The sequence below is a fragment of the Asterias amurensis genome, chromosome 21 (assembly GCF_032118995.1).
Source record: "Asterias amurensis chromosome 21, ASM3211899v1".
NCBI classification, from domain to species: domain Eukaryota; kingdom Metazoa; phylum Echinodermata; class Asteroidea; order Forcipulatida; family Asteriidae; genus Asterias; species Asterias amurensis.
The window spans coordinates 10487268-10506666 of record NC_092668.1 but is presented as its reverse complement, the minus strand read 5'-3'; the positions used below and the strand labels follow the sequence as shown (position 1 = coordinate 10506666).

General features: G+C 38.4%; 2 protein-coding genes across 2 annotated transcripts; both read left to right on the top strand.

Moving 5' to 3' along the window:
- The first annotated feature begins 5935 nt into the window (after positions 1-5935).
- LOC139953378 (lactadherin-like) lies at positions 5936-9081 on the top strand. Its single transcript, XM_071952887.1, has 4 exons — positions 5936-6047; positions 6277-6400; positions 7714-7894; positions 8932-9081. Exons 1-4 carry the CDS (start codon positions 5936-5938, stop codon positions 9079-9081), a joined length of 567 nt encoding a protein of 188 aa, XP_071808988.1.
- Positions 9082-12004: 2923 nt separating this feature from the next.
- LOC139953377 (lactadherin-like) lies at positions 12005-18790 on the top strand. The gene is made up of 5 exons (XM_071952886.1): positions 12005-12050; positions 14954-15184; positions 16344-16470; positions 17772-17949; positions 18641-18790. The coding sequence occupies exons 1-5, from the start codon at positions 12005-12007 to the stop codon at positions 18788-18790; spliced, it is 732 nt and encodes a 243-aa protein (XP_071808987.1).
- Positions 18791-19399: the final 609 nt, after the last annotated feature.

Genomic DNA, 19399 nt, shown 5'->3' with positions numbered 1-19399 from the left:
AGTCAGTTTTGAACCAGACATCCCCGTACAAAAATGTAGATACCCATTTCTCTGGGAATGATGTCATCAGATGTTTTGGATCTTGACAAATCGTGTACTCTGAAAGGGTATCGAGACTAAAAAGACAATCTTCACAATAATAACGTTTATTCCGACCCACAGCAGGACTCTATTGGAAAATGAATACATCACAACAAGTGATTGTTCATTTATCTTCCTCTTTCATTGTTTTAGTTGCAATTATGTATGCTCTTAAAATCACACAACCGGGGAAAAACGATCTTTGTTCTCCCCTAGCTAAAGTTTATTTTTTAGAATACAGTTTGTTTAGCCACTCTCCGGGTCAGTAAGACTGGATGGGTCAGGCCCGATGGGATCCATAACCTCGGTCTGTTTTCTAGAGTTTTTTAGAGAGTAATATCAAGTTGTTCATACTTCTCGTTGTGCACGACACTTTTAAGCAGCTTTAAATATTTATCCTCTAGCAATATTCTTAAAGTTATGAGTGCACTTTATTGTGTTTACCTATTGCCGCTGTTTAAAAAAAATAATACTTATTCATAAATACCCAAGACAGTTTCTCTACTCCTATTGGTGGAGAGCGCGTCACGTGGGGGTGTTTAAACGGTTGATAATGACCAGTGTTTGTAACCGGCTGGCTTCCGCGTGTCATGCGCGCAAGATTATCACGCGGAACGCAATTCATAGCTATTAGTAACAGCGCGTAATCTACTTCAAAGAGCGCGCGCGTAATCTATTTCTAAGCCTGCGTGCGTACACACAACCCACGCGCAACAGACTCGTCACAAAATTTTCAACTGTCAAAGTGTCTGTGATTGTATTTTTTTACGTTTTTTAACAAAAGGGCATTTATGAATGGGAATAAAAGAGTATTGACTCGTTCTTAAGTCCGTTTAAAACCTTGCAGGGTCGTTGCCGTGCGCTAAAGGCCCTCGCCTTCAGCTCGGGCCTTTATCACACGGCAATTCGACCCTGCCGGTTTTAAACGGCCGTGTAAGAACTCGTCGCCACCCTTTCATTCCCCTATTGCCAAGTTTGTTTCACTTTAACCTTGCGATGTCCCACCCATGACACTTCACGGCTGCCTCCGGTTTCTGCAGCGTGAAGTACTTTTGGAAAACGTGTAAAACACATTTGCAATATTGATTTCATACTTTAACAAAGCTTTTAACCTTTCAAGACGTGTAAAGACAGTAAATACAAACCTGTCAATTGTTTTTGTTAACTCTTTTATGGTTCACAAGCGTACATCAACAGTACTTTCTAACCGGAGATTCCGAGTATGAGTAATACAAAGGGTCATACACCATGTCAATCTGGCATGCATAGGGATAGATGTTAAAGGGTTTCATTGTTTATACAAAACTAATTAACGATTGTGTTTTCTGTCTACTGGCTGCAGTATCGGTGGGCCATCGGAAGAATAAGCAGAATCATTACAAGTATATTACTCTTTTGCCGCTGTTTGCTTTTTACTGAGTGTTGCTGTAAAATTAAAAGATTCATGTTCATTAAGAAGGCTTAAATAGTGTGTTATTTTATGTTTGTTGGCATACGGATGCTTTATTTTAATCCCATAACAGTTAGAGCTTTGGCTCTGGACCCTACCAGGGGAAGAAAGGCCGGAGATTATTTCTCCAATACGGCAAACTGTGTACAAACTACTTCTGATAACGCTCTATTTTGAAACATCTTCTTTCAGCCCACGTTGATTCTGCTGATGTGTCAGACTGGGCCCCTGTCTTTATCCGCAAGGATAAAGAAAGGTCCCAGCTTCTCAGATCCAGTGATTCCATTGGATACAATGATATTGGATAAACGTGCACATTGCACAGTGATGAGCTTCACATAGATAACAGTTCACGCCTGTCACGTCCGCAAAATAATTGGACTGGGTATCTCTATCTGAAATGTATGGGGTCAAAGGTCAAAACACACGCCGGTTTGCGCCGGTTTTACGAGTTTCACAGAGTTGGTGGCAAATATAAATAAGTGATCTAATATCAAGTTCTGATGGTGTGTGGAGTTGATCAATACCGAGTGTTCAGTAGTCATTACAATGTGTTGTTTATACACTGTTGAGTTATTATATCGGATCACAGTTACGGAGACTTATGGAAGCCATTGTTTTGCTGTAAAAACATCTTTCATCTGGAGACGACATTGTGCTCCGTTGGTGCCAGCTCGGTATGATAAAGCTACCGAAGCTAGGCAGACGTGCTGAATTACAATGTTAAATCGTGTGTGAGCGTTCTATATTGGATTCAGTCGGCTGTGATCATTCAAAAGAAATTGTTTAGTGAGCAACAAGGTTATCGGTATTAGCTGGCTGCGCACTTCCGGAAACTTTCTGTAGAAGAAAACCTCTCGTTATTGGCAATAATGATACCAACGTATAGCCTATTCTGTTTATAGGAAATATATTGACCAATGAAAATCCACTGCGTCACACTCCCGAAGATGTTGTCCGTTCCTGATTGGTTCCTCTGACAATGCGCTCTCCTGAGCAATAGTTACCGGCAGTTGTCCGTCTACCTTGAAGCATACACCAGGCCCAGAAGCTGAGCTGGTGTTGGGGGTTCGAGAATGGATGAAAAAACGCTTGCTATTCTGATGGTGTGTGCATTGTCAGGTATGTATTCAAACTAGTTCTTACGGATAACTGTATGAATAAGAATGCAATCCATAAGGATTTGTTTTAGATTGATTGAAGAAAATGGTAGGAAGAGACTCAGCATTATGTCATTCTTAATGACACTTGACTTTACTTCTGAGTACTGATCAATGTATACTTATTTCTTCTCCAATTTAAATTTCAGAAATTTAGTCTTTAATCAGGACGACAGTGCCCCTTTTCGTCATGTTTTTGTGACGATACTGACGTTAAAACTAACACTGTTACATTGTTATCACATACAAATACCAATTATATTCAATTTAAAAGACTGTTTTTTGCGGTATGCAAGCTACCTATTTTTTTTATTTTTATTTTTTCTTGGAGAAAGAGAGAGTTTCAACAAATTGTTTAGTCTACCCGCAGGTCACTAAATCTCCTTACTTTTTATCTACAAATTATTCATCGTTTTTCGTGCGTGACCTCTGTGTTAACATTTAATTAGTCAAAAGGGCTTCTGGAATTCTGTCATTTTCGGCCTTTTCTGAAAAGTCTCAACCTAAATAATGTATCGGTAACTCAAATTTTCAAAAGAGGAAAGTGTACGTAAAAATGGTTTTCAAAAAGAAAGAAAAAAAGTCACAAAAACACGGTAAATTTTCCCGTTATGAATGTCGGCAACAGTCCCCAATTAGTATAATTATATGGATCGATTATTTCATATTCTTCCCGGAAATTTTTAAAGCGACCGAGTCATAACTAGTCCAGACAGGATACAGCGATTTCCACCGGTTGTCCAAAAAAAAAACCGTTACGAAAAATCAACCATTGGACACCATGGTTTTCCTGCAGGGTGATTGGCTGACGATTACCTCATCGAGTGATATGGCAGCTTGCTGTTTTTCGTGGGTATGGTGCCCCGATCGCAATGCCTGCGTTAGTCAATAACAATAGAGCCTGTCTGGCATGAGCTGACCCCCATGATTTAGCTCACAAAAGGCTCTGTTGTTGTTTTGCCAACGCTTTTGGCGGCCAGGGCTCTTCGTTTCAATTTACTGGTACATTATTTTGGTTGAGACTTTTCTGAGGCCGAAAATGACCGAATTCCAGCGGCCTTTTGAACTGATTATTATTTATTCAAACCGAGGTCACGCATAAAAACACACAAAATGTTATAGATAAAACCCGGTAACTATGCTTATTAACGCATGGGCTGCGGATAGACTGTGTTGTTTATCGTCTTCTGGGATTTACGAAACAAGTATGAAAACAGGCACTTTCTCGGACAGTCAACGTGTTCGGAAGTGTTTTACGGCGCTGCTCCTGTGGCGACGTTAGCTCACTCAGTTTGTTGTTTCATTTCTTCCCGTTGATGTCTTTTCGTCGTAGTTTTTATTGGTTTCCTGTGTCATTGCCGTGTGTGGTTTTGTTTGCCCTCATCACTTCTTTAATACGTGGACTTCGTGGAGTTGTACGTTAGCTGTGTTTCATGTGCTATGGACCAGAAATGAAACGTGTCTGCTACTCACCTGACGAATTACGCGCCATAAGAAACGCAACCAATCCATCAACCACACAGAAACTTACTGAACGATATTCCCATTGAAATACTTAAGGGTATTACATGAAGGATAAGGGGTAAGGCTGGATGAGTTAAGAAAGTCGTAACCATTCCCTGATTCTGGGAGTTGTGCAATCTCCAACAAATTGGACGAATTGCGAGGTAATGTTGAATACATGCATGGATTTCGGACGGTTTGCATGATGTCCTTTACAGAAACCTGGCTTGGCGACATCACAGTAACACACATTTTCATATTGATGAATTCATGCTAACTGTAGGACTGTATTTTTTAAAATTACCTTAGGGAAAAGAAGGGAGTGCTCTTCGAAAAGCCAACCACAGTAAAAACTACTTTCTTGATAATAAAACAAGTCATAAAAGTGTGACCCCCTTAGGAGTGGAATATGCCACTGCTGCCATGTCATCGTAGCACCATGACCGAACCTGGGATGGGGGCACAATGGCCCCTACAATAATTTTGTTCGTAACAAACAATTTAAAGGTACATATGATAAAGTTCAATTTTTTGATTTGAAAACATTCAAAACAGCAAAGACTTAAAATGCATTTGGACAAAAACCATTATGAACATATAAAAAGACTATTTAATGTTAAAATATGGAATGTTTTAACGTCATCATTTAAAAGTCGTTGAAAAAAACATCTGTGGCAAGATTCATGGAAATTGCTTTAAAACTTTTTAAAATACGGAGGAGCCACAATGTCCCCGCGTTTTATTTTTCAGTGCCCGTTATGTTTCGATCATAAAATAAGGGCCCCTAAAGAGACAAGTGAAATTAGTTTGTTCCTCGAAATAGTATTTCCTCCATTTGAAATACCATTTACCAAGGAAATTTTGTTCCCCTGAGATTATTTCGTAACCTCAAAATAGTTATGATTTCGATGTTTCGAGAGAACAAAACAATATTTTGTTGGAACAAAATAGTTTTTTTTCGTGTGAACAGAATTTGATTTCTGGGGAACCATATAACGTTTTGAGTGAACAAGTAAATTCCAGTATTTTGTTGACCTTTTTTCAAAAAACGTGTTTACCTCCCCCTTCGGGGCCTTCTAAAGAATGTGCCTTGACTGAGAAAGGCCTGCGTTTTCTGATTGTTTTTCGTGCCTTTCCTCGGACAAATTTGAATGGCCAGTTGGAAGCTGGGAAAGCTATCCTCATACGAAATAGCAAGACTCGGTCAGGTATAATCTTGTTCCAATGAAACAATGCATTTTATGTTTGGATAGACAATGAGGAAACGATATATATATTTTTGATGGAACGCAAAACGCATTTATTTCACCAGCCTGAATCCAGAGTGGATTACAACTTTCTCACGACACTGTTACATTTCAGGTGTTACTCTAGTCTCGTCTCATCAAGCTTGCTACAACGGATTGAAGTATGATGTCACCTCTAACAATCCACACCGATGGGTCTTACCGTACGAAGATCCATGCGAGTATGCTGCCGTACTCGGCGGACTGACTGCTCCAAATGCGTCATACCAACAGGGGGCGCCCTACTACCTGGATAAGATCGCAGTAAGACTGCTTGAATTCTTCGGATGTCAAAATTATCGAAAAGGTAAGAAACATGTTTAATAACATGAACAAATAATCCCACATGATAAAACATTATTAGTTAATGCTACTATTATACCAACATTGAAATAAACTGCAAAATGAAGCAAAAAAAAAAAAAAAAAAAACATTAGTGAAAAGGGCCATACTCGATGGTGGCTGGGCTTAGACTGATGAAAATACTAGAGTCGGCAGCATGTTATACCCTACCTACCGGGGAGCAATTTCAGCAGCTTCTTAATAAGAATTTTTGCGCTGCATTCTGTTTGAATCATTGCGTTCCAACCATATTCAGTGACCATTCAAGGAGCGTTCTGACTGCCTTCGAGGTGAAATCGAGCGGCATTATTACAAGGCTGGGTCAATTTGGAAGAATTTAGGGAACAAAATTAAACTATTGTGTTCGTCACTTGTAGCCTTGGGCGCCGTACTCATGCGTGAAATGCGTCTCAATGCATAACAATTTTCTACCATTTATTATTTTAAATCCCAGGTATCGAGTGTTCTAAATCTGAGCCTTTGGGTCTTGAAGATGGAAGCATTCCTGATGAGAGCATCAGTGCATCGAGTATTGTTGCCGGGGAAGGGCGTCTGAACGGAGAGGCTTGGTGTGCATGGTATGTATTACTCGACGACATTTGTGTAATACCATATACAAATTCCGGTCACAACTTCCTTAAAAAAGCCTGCCAATGATATAAACATAATTATGTTAAAGCTTAACTAAATAGAACAACCCCCAAAATTACAACAATACACTTTTCTTTTCTTTAATTAAAACATGGAATTGCATAATCTGTTTCACCAACAAACTAAAATCTCCAAAAACTTAAGTTTACAATTATTGTTGCTGTGACGGGGTCCATGGCGTTTTGTACACCCGACGGGGAAAATGGCACCCAAGGCGAAGCCGAGCGTGCCATTTCCACTCGAGGGCGTACAATACCCATGGACCCCAGTCACAGCGTGCATCAATTGTTTTGTTATACCTTTGTATAATTGTTATTCCTCTTCTCGAAGTTCTGTTGTCATCTTCAAATATTATTACGACGGACAATTCATTGTTTAATAGGCAGACGAACAAGAAACAATTCCCTCGAACCCGCGGTTGTTTCGTACACAGCGCTGGAAATCGACCAACGCTGGGAACGATAAAGGTGATGTACAACGGTGTACGACACTTTTCATGTTACCCGGCCCGTCGAGCCATGTAACATGCGTTTTTGTTGCACGTCACATGATTTGTTCTCGACCAATCAAACTTCACAGTTTGTTACCGAGGTATAACAATGTTGTTTGTTTAAATTCTTTGAGAATCAAAAGCACTTGTATATTTTTATAAACAAGTCTGCCAAAAATAACCGAAGATATTGTTATAAACGGAGCTTTGTTTTTTATTTTGTGTGTTTTATGCTTTATAAGCTATAATAATAACCACTTTGTGCTATTTTAAAGGCACTGTACACGTTTGGTAATCGTCAAAGACCAGTGTCCTTACTTTGTGTATCCCATCATAAGCATAAAATAACAAGCCTGTGAAAATTTGGACTCAATCGGTCATTGAAGTTGCGAGAAAATGATGAAAGAAAAACACCCTTGTTGGACGAATTTGTGTGCTTTCAGATGTGAATAAAAGTCTTCTAGCTAGAAGTCTTTTATTATTTTAGTGAGAAATTACTTCTTTCTCAAAAACTACGTTACTTCAGAGGGAGTCGTTTCCCACAATGTTTTAATCTATCAACAGCTCTCCAATGCTCATTACCAAGTCAGTTTTTAAGTTAATATTTGTTTTGAGTAATTACCAAACGTGCACCTTCCCTTTAAGTAACAATGAAGCTTTTAGTAACAATAAATGAATAATAATTCTGTTGTACTTTATCCTTTGTTAAAGTTGTTGTATTATCTTTGTTGTGTTTTGAACAAATAAAAGGTCTGACGGTCTTAATGCCTGGTTTGAGGTTGACCTTGGTGAGAGTACAGTGGTGTCTGGTCTCATCACGCAGGGATACGACAAATCATGGCATTGGCGTGTGACTGAATACAAAGTGAAGTACAAGAAGATATCGTCCTCTGACTATGAACACGTCAAAGATAACAACGGAGCCATTCAGGTACATACACATTTATTAACAGCTTACTGGTTTCTGAGCTCGAGTTCACAAAGAGATTAGACTGATCTTAAGATATGCGTCCGTGTTGATTGCAAAGAATGATAGCTTTCTTCTTGTTATTCATTCATCAAACCATTTCAGGTAGCACTTATGTGCAAAAGTTCAACAGATTAAAAGGCAACAATAATAAAATGACTCATCGGAAATAAACTTGATAACTGTTTGTTTTCTTTCACTTACGAAGTTCAATTTTAAATAAACTCATTAAAGGCAGTGGACACTATTGGTAATTACTCAACATAATTATGATGATAAAACCTTACTTGGTAACGAGTAATGGGGACTGTTGATAGTATAAAACATTGTGAGACGTCAGAATAAGATTTCGAGGTCTCGAAATCAAAACATCTGAAAGCTCACAATTTCGTGTGACAAGAGTGTTTTTCTTCCATTAATTTCAAAGACCAATTGAGCTCAATTTTAATAGGTTTTTATTTTTTGTTGAGATACACAAAGTGAAAAGACTGGCCGTTGCCGTTGCCGTTGAGATACGCCAAGTTTTAAGACTGACCCGGTGGCCGTTGCCTTTGCCGTTGCCGTGGCCGTGGCCGTGGCCGTGGCCGTGACCGTGACCGTGGTCGTGGCCGTGGCCGTGTCCGATGTCGTTGCCGTTGCCGTTGTTGTTGTCGTTGCCGTTGCCGGTCTCGTTTTTGTTGCCGTTGCCGTTGCCGTGGCCGTGGCCGTGGCCGTGGCCGTGGCCGTGACCGTGGTCGTGGCCGTGGCCGTGTCCGATGTCGTTGCCGTTGTTGTTGTCGTTGTCGTTGCCGTTGTCGTTGCCGTTGTTGGTTTTTAAAAGGTTATTCTTGGTCTTTTCTTTGATGAACATGGATTTTGATGCTAAATTGCTCCGAACAGAAGTTTTGAATCGAAAGTGTACAACACTCCATAATGTCTAAACACGATTGTTTATTTCAATGTTTTCTCAAAATGTTTTTTTCAAAAATGTGTGACTTAATGTACTTATTCATTACTTGCAGGTATTCGAAGGTAACATTGATGATTCTACGACCCGAGTCACCAATATGTTTGATCAGAGCATCGTGGCTACCACGGTGCGCATTGAACCTGTAGCATTTATTGAAATATTTGCTCTACGGTTGGAGTTGCTTGGATGTCACATCAACTGAAATCAAATCAGTTCTATAATAACCAAAAATACTCATTTTATTGTAGACTATCGTTTTGATGTTTGTCGTGCTAATTTAAAAGTTAATGCAGAAAACAGTATTTTTTATGGTCTTAAAAAACAGCGAGTTAGTTTGATGGCGTCGATCGGGGTAACCGTGGATTGTACGTCACTTTCACTTTTGAGGTTACTTTGAAACAGATTCCTGGCGATATTGACCCAGAAATGGCTCATGCCTCACGTGAATCAGATTCGGGTAAATTGTAGATACAAAAATGTAGATACCCATTTCTCTGAGAATGATGTCATCAGATGTTTTGGATCTTGACAAATCGTGTACTCTTAAAGGGTAACGAGAAAAAAAAGACAATCTTCACAATAACAACGTTTATTCCGACCCACAGCAGGACTCTATTGGAAAATGAATACATCACAAAAAGTGATTGTTCATTTTCCTTCCTCTTTTCATTGTTTTAGTTGCAATTATTTATGCTCTTAAAATCACACAACCGGGGAAAAAACGATATTTGTTCTCCCCTAGCAAAAGTTTATTTTTTAGAATACAGTTTGTTTAGCCACTCTCCGGGACAGTAGGACTGGATGGGTCAGGCCCGATGGGATCCATAACCTCGGTCTGTTTTCTAGAGTTTTTTAGAGAGTAATATCAAGTTGTTCATACTTCTCGTTGTGCACAACACTTTTAAGCAGCTTTAAATATTCCTCTAGCAATATTCTTAAAGTTATGAGTGCACTTTAGCGTGTTTACCTATTGCCGCTGTTAAAAAAATAATACTTATTCATAAATACCCCAGACAGTTTCTCTACTCCTATTGGTGGAGAGCGCGTCACGTGGGGGTGTTTAACGGTTGATAATCACCAGTGTTTATAACCGGCTGGCTTCCACTTGTCATGCGCGCAAGATAATCACGCGGAACGCAATTCATAGGTATTAGTAACAGCGCGTAATCTACTTCAAAGAGCGCGCACGTAATCTATTTCTAAGCCCGCGCGCGTACACACAACCCACGCGCAACAGACTCTTCACAAAGTTTTTGAAAAAACCTCGAATTTTCAACTGTCAAAGTGTCTGTACTTGTATTTTTTTACGTTTTTTAACAAAAGGGCATTTATGAATGAGAACAAAAGAGTAGTGACTCGTTCTTAAGTCCGTTTAAAACCTTGCAGGGTCGTTGCCGTGCGCTAAAGGCCGTGCGCTTTATCACACGGCAATTCGACCCTGCCGGTTTTAAACGGCCGTGTAAGAACTCGTCGCTACCCTTTTATTCCCTATTGGCAAGTTTGTTTCACTTTAACCTTGCGATGTCCCACCCATGACACTTCACGGCTGCCATCGGTTTCTGCAGCGTGAAGTACTTTTGGAAAACGTGTAAAACACATTTGCAATATTGATTTCATACTTTAACAAAGCTTTTAACCTTTCAAGACGTGTACAGACAGGAAATACAAACCTGTCAATTGTTTTTGTTAACTCTTTTATGGTTCACAAGCGTACATCAACAGTACTTTCTAACCGGAGATTCCGAGTATATAAGTAATACAAAGGGTCATACACCATGCCAATCTAGCATGCATAGGGATAGATGTTAAAGGGTCTCATTGTTTATACAAAACTTATTAACGATTGTGTTTTCTGTCTACTGGCTGCAGTATCGGTGGGCCATCGGAAGAATAAGGAGAATCATTACAAGTATACTACTCTTTTGCCGCTGTTTGCTTTTTACTGAGTGTTGCTGTAAAATTAAAAGATTCATGTTCATTAAGAAGGCTTAAATAGTGTGTTATTTTATGTTTGTTGGCATACGGATGCTTTATTTTAATCCCAAAACAGTTAGAGCTTTGCCTCTGGACCCTACCAGGGGAAGAAAGGCCGGAGATTATTGCTCCAATACGGCAAACTGTGTACAAACTACTTCTGATAACGCTCTATTTTGAAACATCTTCTTTCAGCCCACGTTGATTCTGCTGATGTGTCAGACTGGGCCCCTGTCTTTATCCGTAAGGATAAAGAAAGGTCCCAGCTTCTCAGATCCAGTGATTCCATTGGATACAATGATATTGGATAAACGTGCACATTGCACAGTGATGAGCTTCACATAGATACCCTAACAGTTCACGCCTGTCACGTCCGCAAAATAATTGGACTGGGTATCTCTATCTGAAATGTATGGGGTCAAAGGTCAAAACACACGCCGGTTTGCGCCGGTTTTGAGCCATTGCAATGCATAGACTGTAAGCATATAGGCTGGCCTAGTTATATTAATAATTTATGAATAATACGAGTTTCACAGAGTTGGTGGCAAATTTAAATAAGTGATCTAATATCAAGTTCTGATGGTGTGTGGAGTTGATCAATACCGAGTGTTCAGTAGTCATTACAATGTAGTTAAATACACTGTTGAGTTATTATATCGGATCACAGTTACGGAGACTTATGGAAGCCATTGTTTTGCTGTAAAAACATCTTTCATCTGGAGACGACATTGTGCTCCGTTGGTGCCAGCTCGGTATGATAAAGCTACCGAAGCTAGGCAGACGTGCTGAATTACAATGTTAAATCGTGTGTGAGCGTTCTATATTGGATTCAGTCGGCTGTGATCATTCAAAAGAAATTGTTTAGTGAGCAACAAGGTTATCGGTATTAGCTGGCTGCGCACTTCCGGAAACTTTCTGTAGAAGAAAACCTCTCGTTATTGGCAATAATGATACCAACGTATAGCCTATTCTGTTTATAGGAAATATATTGACCAATGAAAATCCACTGCGTCACACTCCCGAAGATGTTGTCCGTTCCTGATTGGTTCCTCTGACAATGCGCTCTCCTGAGCAATAGTTACCGGCAGTTGTCCGTCTACCTTGAAGCATACACCAGGCCCAGAAGCTGAGCTGGTGTTGGGGGTTCGAGAATGGATGAAAAAACGCTTGCTATTCTGATGGTGTGTGCATTGTCAGGTATGTATTCAAACTAGTTCTTACGGATAACTGTATGAATAAGAATGCAATCCATAAGGATTTGTTTTAGATTGATTGAAGAAAATGGTAGGAAGAGACTCAGCATTATGTCATTCTTAATGACACTTGACTTTACTTCTGAGTACTGATCAATGTATACTTATTTCTTCTCCAATTTAAATTTCAGAAATTTAGTCTTTAATCAGGACGACAGTGCCCCTTTTCGTCATGTTTTTGTGACGATACTGACGTTAAAACTAACACTGTTACATTGTTATCACATACAAATACCAATTATATTCAATTTAAAAAGACTGTTTTTTGCGGTATGCAAGCTACCTATTTTTTTTATTTTTTTTTTTCTTGGAGAAAGAGAGAGTTTCAACAAATTGTTTAGTCTACCCGCAGGTCACTAAATCTCCTTACTTTTTATCTACAAATTATTCATCGTTTTTCGTGCGTGACCTTTGTGTGAACATTTAATTAGTCAAAAGGGCTTCTGGAATTCTGTCATTTTCGGCCTTTTCTGAAAAGTCTCAACCTAAATAATGTATCGGTAACTCAAATTTTCAAAAGAGGAAAGTGTACGTAAAAATGGTTTTCAAAAAGAAAGAAAAAAAGTCACAAAAACACGGTAAATTTTCCCGTTATGAATGTCGGCAACAGTCCCCAATTAGTATAATTATATGGATCGATTATTTCATATTCTTCCCGGAAATTTTAAAAGCGACCGAGTCATAACTAGTGCAGACAGGATACAGCGATTTCCACCGGTTGTCAAAAAAAAAAACCGTTACGAAAAATCAACCATTGGACACCATGGTTTTCCTGCAGGGTGATTGGCTGACGATTACCTCATCGAGTGATATGGCAGCTTGCTGTTTTTCGTGGGTATGGTGCCCCGATCGCAATGCCTGCGTTAGTCAATAACAATACAGCCTGTCTGGCATGAGCTGACCCCCATGATTTAGCTCACAAAAGGCTCTGTTGTTGTTTTGCCAACGCTTTTGGCGGCCAGGGCTCTTCGTTTCAATTTACTGGTACATTATTTTGGTTGAGACTTTTCTGAGGCCGAAAATGACCGAATTCCAGCGGCCCTTTGAACTGATTATTATTTATTCAAACCGAGGTCACGCATAAAAACACACAAAATGTTATAGATAAAACCCGGTAACTATGCTTATTAACGCATGGGCTGCGGATAGACTGTATTGTTTATCGTCTTCTGGGATTTACGAAACAGGTATGAAAACAGGCACTTTCTCGGACAGTCAACGTGTTCGGAAGTGTTTTACGGCGCTGCTCCTGTGGCGACGTTAGCTCACCCAGTTTGTTGTTTCATTTCTTCCCGTTGATGTCTTTTCGTCGTAGTTTTTATTGGTTTCCTGTGTCATTGCCGTGTGTGGTTTTGTTTGCCCTCATCACTTCTTTAATACGTGGACTTCGTGGAGTTGTACGTTAGCTGTGTTTCATGTGCTATGGACCAGAAATGAAACGTGTCTGCTACTCACCTGACGAATTACGCGCCATAAGAAACGCAACCAATCCATCAACCACACAGAAACTTACTGAACGATATTCCCATTGAAATACTTAAGGGTATTACATGAAGGATAAGGGGTAAGGCTGGATGAGTTAAGAAAGTCGTAACCATTCCCTGATTCTGGGAGTTGTGCAATCTCCAACAAATTGGACGAATTGCGAGCTAATGTTGAATACATGCATGGATTTCGCACGGTTTGCATGATGTCCTTTACAGAAACCTGGCTTGGCGACATCACAGTAACACACATTTTCATATTGATGAATTTATGCTAACTGTAGGACTGTATTTTTTAAAATTACCTTAGGGAAAAGAAGGGAGTGCTCTTCGAAAAGCCAACCACAGTAAAAACTACTTTCTTGATAATAAAACATGTCATAAAAGTGTGACCCCCTTAGGAGTGGAATATGCCACTGCTGCCATGTCATCGTAGCACCATGACCGAACCTGGGATGGGGGCACAATGGCCCCTACAATAATTTTGTTCGTAACAAACAATTTAAAGGTACATATGATAAAGTTCAATTTTTTGATTTGAAAACATTCAAAACAGCAAAGACTTAAAATGCATTTGGACAAAAACCATTATGAACATATAAAAAGACTATTTAATGTTAAAATATGGAATGTTTTAACGTCATCATTTAAAAGTCGTTGAAAAAAACATCTGTGGCAAGATTCATGGAAATTGCTTTAACACTTTTTAAAATACGGAGGAGCCACAATGTCCCCGCGTTTTATTTTTCAGTGCCCGTTATGTTTCGATCATAAAATAAGGGCCCCTAAAGAGACAAGTGAAATTAGTTTGTTCCTCGAAATAGTATTTCCTCCATTTGAAATACCATTTACCAAGGAAATTTCGTTCCCCTGAGATTATTTCGTAACCTCAAAATAGTTATGATTTCGATGTTTCGAGAGAACAAAACAATATTTTGTTGGAACAAAATAGTTTTTTTTCGTGTGAACAGAATTTGATTTCTGGGGAACCATATAACGTTTTGAGTGAACAAGTAAATTCCAGTATTTTGTTGACCTTTTTCAAAAAAACGTGTTTACCTCCCCCTTCGGGGCCTTCTAAAGAATGTGCCTTGACTGAGAAAGGCCTGCGTTTTCTGATTGTTTTTCGTGCCTTTCCTCGGACAAATTTGAATGGCCAGTTGGAAGCTGGGAAAGCTATCCTCATACGAAATAGCAAGACTCGGTCAGGTATAAACTTGTTCCAATGAAACAATGCATTTTATGTTTGGATAGACAATGAGGAAACGATATATATATTTTTGATGGAACGCAAAACGCATTTATTTCACCAGCCTGAATCCCGAGTGGATTACAACTTTCTCACGACACTGTTACATTTCAGGTGTTACTCTAGTCTCGTCTCATCAAGCTTGCTACAACGGATTGAAGTATGATGTCACCTCTAACAATCCACACCGATGGGTCTTACCTTACGAAGATCCATGCGAGTATGCTGCTGTACTCGGCGGACTGACTGCTCCAAATGCGTCATACCAACAGGGGGCGCCCTACTACCTGAATAAGATCGCAGTTAGAATGCTTGAATTCTTCGGATGTCAAGATGATCGAAAAAGTAAGAAACGTTGTCGATTATGAGGGTAAATTTAGCCCACAATATCATCTATCTGTAAAGGTTTATTGGCATGAAGTATTTAATAGTCAATGCCTAATAAACCTTTACAGAAACATAATGCAAAATGAGGAAATTACCGACACTGGACACTATTGGTAATATTGTCAAAGACCAGTCTTCTCACTTTGTGTATCTCAACATATGGATGAAAATGCGAGAGAGCTGTTTCTCACAATGTTTTGTACTAACAGAAGCTCTTCATTACTCGTTACCAAGTAAGTTTTAAAGCCAATAATTATTTTGAGTAATTACCAATAGTGTCCGCTGCCTTCGTGCCTCAATTTTTACTTTGAAACTCGAGTACACCCAGATACGAAAACTCGAGACTTTCGTTCCGTTTAAGGTTTGGCACCCTCGGCTATTAAATAAGGTCGTTCCTGCCAATATTGATTGACGTTTGTCCCTTCAAGCCATTATACACTTACGGTAAACAGTATTGTCAAAGTCCCACACTTCGTGTATCACAACTTATAAATAAAATGACAAACCTGTGAAGTACCCAGTCAATTAACGTTATTTACTCATGTAACGCATTCCTTTCTTTAATAAGTTCCCAACCCTCAATCGGGCCCGTCTAGGGATATATGTTGAAGCCATTGGAAACTTTCGGTTAACAGTATTGTCCAAATGCCCACACTTCGTGTATCACAACTAATAATTAAATAACAAACCTGTTAAAGTTAGGTTAATCGGTTATCGGAGTCGGGAGAAAATAACGGGAAACCCACTCTTGTTTCCGCATGTTTCGCCGTGTCATGACGTGTGTTTAAAATAAATCCGTAATTCTCGCTATCGAGAATTGATATTGTTTTAATGTTTTCTCAAAAAGTAAAGCATTTCATGGAATAATATTTCAAGAGAAGTCTTTCACCATTACCTTCTGTAAACCCTGTAAATTATTTGTAAATCTGTGACTTTCTTTTTTTTTCTTTCTTTTTTTAAGGACCGAAAGTGTATAACGGCTTTAAAATAAAACCTTTCTATGTTTCGTCTTTGCAAATAGTTTTTGAAAGAATTGAGGGAAACAACGTCACTTGCTTATGCGTCATGAAAATGTCTATAATTCAGGAAATGTTTTATTTACATATTAATATGCCAGGTATTGAGTGTTCTACTCCAGAGCCTTTGGGTCTTGAAGATGGAACCATTCCTGATGAGAGCATCAGTGAATCGGATCATTATGAAACCACCTATGGGCGTCTGAACGGAGTGGCTTGGATTCCACAGTATGTATCAGTCGACCTATTTTATTTAACAAAAACACTCTCAGGTCAACAACTAACTTAGAAAAATCATGTCATTGATACACACTCAATTTCATGATAGAACTGCTATAAAGCTGAAATAAATAGATCAACTTAAAAATAGCAACGACAGTTGGAAGGATTGAACTGCTTAAGTCTTCAATACACTTAAAGGCAGTGGACACTATTGGTAATTACTCAAAATAATTATTAGCATAAAACCTTACTTGGTAACGATTAATGGGGAGAGGTTGACGGTATAAAACATTGTGAGAAACAGCTCCCTCTGAAGTGACCTAGTTTTGGAGAAAGAAATCATTTTCCATGAAATGATTTCGAGACCTCAAGTTTAGAACTTGAGGTCTCGAAATCAAGCATCTCAAAGCACACAACTTCGTGTGACAAGGTTTTTTTTCATAGTTATCTCGCAACTCCGACGACCGATCGAGCTTAAATTTTCACAGGTTTGTTATTTTATGCATATGTTGAGATACACCAAGTGAGAAGACTGGTCTTTGGCAATTACCAATAGTGTACACTGTCTTTAAAGGCAGTGTGGACACTATTGGTAATTACTCAAAATAATAATATCAGCATAAAACCTCACATGGTTAGGAGTAATGGGGAAAGGTTGCTGGTATAAAACATTGTGAGAGACGGCTCCCTCTGAAGTAACGTAGTTTTCGTGAAATAAGTAATTTTCCACGAATTTGACTTCGAGACCTCAAGTTTAGAATTTGAGGTCTCGAAATCAAGCATCTGAAAGCACACATGTTCGTATGACAAGCGTGTTTTTTATTTCATTCATATTTCGCAAGGTTTGTTTTTTTATGCATATGTTGAGATACACCAAGTGAGAAGACTGGCTTTTGACAATTACCAATAGTGTCCACTGTCTTTAATCCTCAATAATATTCTTTGAGGATGAAAAGCACCTACATTCACGCCACAACTTGTTCAAGTAGGTTTTAAAAAGGCAACACATTTGGATACTATCTCTTCTTTTCGGTTTTAAGATACACCAATATTTTTATGAACAAGTCTGCCAGCATTATCTGAAAATTATGTTTATTTTGATAATATACTTTTTCATGTAACAAATCGGAGCTTTATTTTTGAATAAAAGTCCGTAATATACGTTTTTAAAGCTTGATTAATAACCACTAAGTGCTATTTTTATTTAAAATTTAGTTTTAAGTAACAATAATTGCATAATCATTTGGTGTACTTTATTAACATCCTTTGTTACAGTGGTTGTTATCTTTGTTGTGTTTTGAACAAAGGTCTAATGCTAATTGCTGGTATGAGGTTGACCTTGGTGAGAGTACAGTGGTGTCTGGTCTCATCACGCAGGGATACGACGCCTCATGGCATTGGCGTGTGACTGAATACAGAGTGAAGTACAAGAAGATATCGTCCTCTGATTATGAAGACGTCAAAGATAACAATGGAGCCATTCAGGTACATACACATTTATTAGCAGCTTAGTGGTTTCTGAGTTAGATTTTTAAAAGAGACTAGATTGATATTAAGATGTGCGACGGTATAATGTGGACAAATTGGTGGCTGTCCAATGTAAAGCGAAATGAGATTGTTATTGTGAAATGGCTATAAAACTAATAAGAAAATGTTATAATTTTTATGGTTATTATTGTTTCCCCCCTGTTTATTAACTTATCAAATTTATCAAAATAAAAAGCCTCTATTATAATTAAATGATAAAATGCCTCTTGTCAACTCTTTGAAAGGTGTGGATTACTGATTATTTTCTTCAACGTGAACTTAAGAAAACCCAAAAAATTCTAGCAATCAAACATTATTTGTTTTACTCCTTTAAAAATTCAATAAAGAAATACATAAATAATAGATAAATCTCATGAAACATTGCACTTTGCTGTTGATTTTTTTAAATTTCATCTGATTTATGTTTCGTTTGATAAACATGGAAATGGATGCTAAATTTGCCTGAACCGAATTTTGTTTTAAGAATTTTGAGCCGAAAGTGTAACACTCCATAATAAACGCTTAGAAACCACCTAAACACACCCTGGTGTAAATTAACACCCTGGTGTAAATTAATACTTGTGTTAGTACACTGTTTTCTAGAAATCCCGTCTATGTATCACTACATGAACACATTCATTACTTGCAGGTGTTTGAAGGTAACATTGAAGATACTGAGACCCCAGTCACCAATATGTTTGATCAGAGCATCATGGCAGCCGTAGTGCGTATCGAACCCGTAGCGTTTATTGACTTCGTTTCTCTACGGCTAGAATTGCTTGGATGTCACATCAACTGAAATCAAATTGGGTATTTATAGCATTATAATAAAAAATACAATTTTTTCGTAGAGTATTGTTTCGCTTTTCATTTAATGCTCATTATAAAAAGTAATGTTGAAAACAGCACGTTCCCACCAAAGCAAATAAGCCCATGGTGGCGTCGAGCAGGGTAAACATGGATTTTGCGTAATTTGGCACAATTTGGGGGTAATTTTGACACAAATTCCTGGTTTTATCGACCCAGAAATGGTTAAGGCACCACAGGAATCGAATCCGGGTTAATTGTGAAGTTTAATATCAGAAACAGTAGCCTCGTACACATCTGGTACTGGTGTCTTCGTACTTGACGGAAATCTTCGGGATTATTTCAGTAAACAAAGTTGACACAAAAAAACAAAAAAAAACAAAAAACGAAACATTTACACAGTTGTTGTAATTTACGTGTAAGGTATTATTTTAAATTTTTGTTTTATAACCATGTATCAATGTTTAAACATGTATTTGTTTCGGGAATTATTCGCTTGCTGGAACTGTTGGCGTAATGATTTAAACCGTTGCTTAAATTTGATCATCTTCTATTGTTGTTTCATGTCTTAGTTGTATTTCTTCGTCATTGGTTTGTGAGT

Excerpts from the sequence above, each read along its gene's own strand:
- LOC139953377 (XM_071952886.1), top strand. The coding sequence starts at position 12,005 with ATGGATGAAAAAACGCTTGCTATTCTGATGGTGTGTGCATTGTCAG. Across the intron at positions 15,185-16,343 it reads ATGTCAAGATGATCGAAAAA|GTATTGAGTGTTCTACTCCA; the intron begins GTAAGAAACGTT and ends TTAATATGCCAG. Across the intron at positions 16,471-17,771 it reads GGAGTGGCTTGGATTCCACA|GTCTAATGCTAATTGCTGGT; the intron begins GTATGTATCAGT and ends TTTTGAACAAAG.
- LOC139953378 (XM_071952887.1), top strand. The coding sequence starts at position 5,936 with ATGGTGGCTGGGCTTAGACTGATGAAAATACTAGAGTCGGCAGCATGT. Across the intron at positions 6,401-7,713 it reads GGAGAGGCTTGGTGTGCATG|GTCTGACGGTCTTAATGCCT; the intron begins GTATGTATTACT and ends AACAAATAAAAG. Across the intron at positions 7,895-8,931 it reads ATAACAACGGAGCCATTCAG|GTATTCGAAGGTAACATTGA; the intron begins GTACATACACAT and ends CATTACTTGCAG.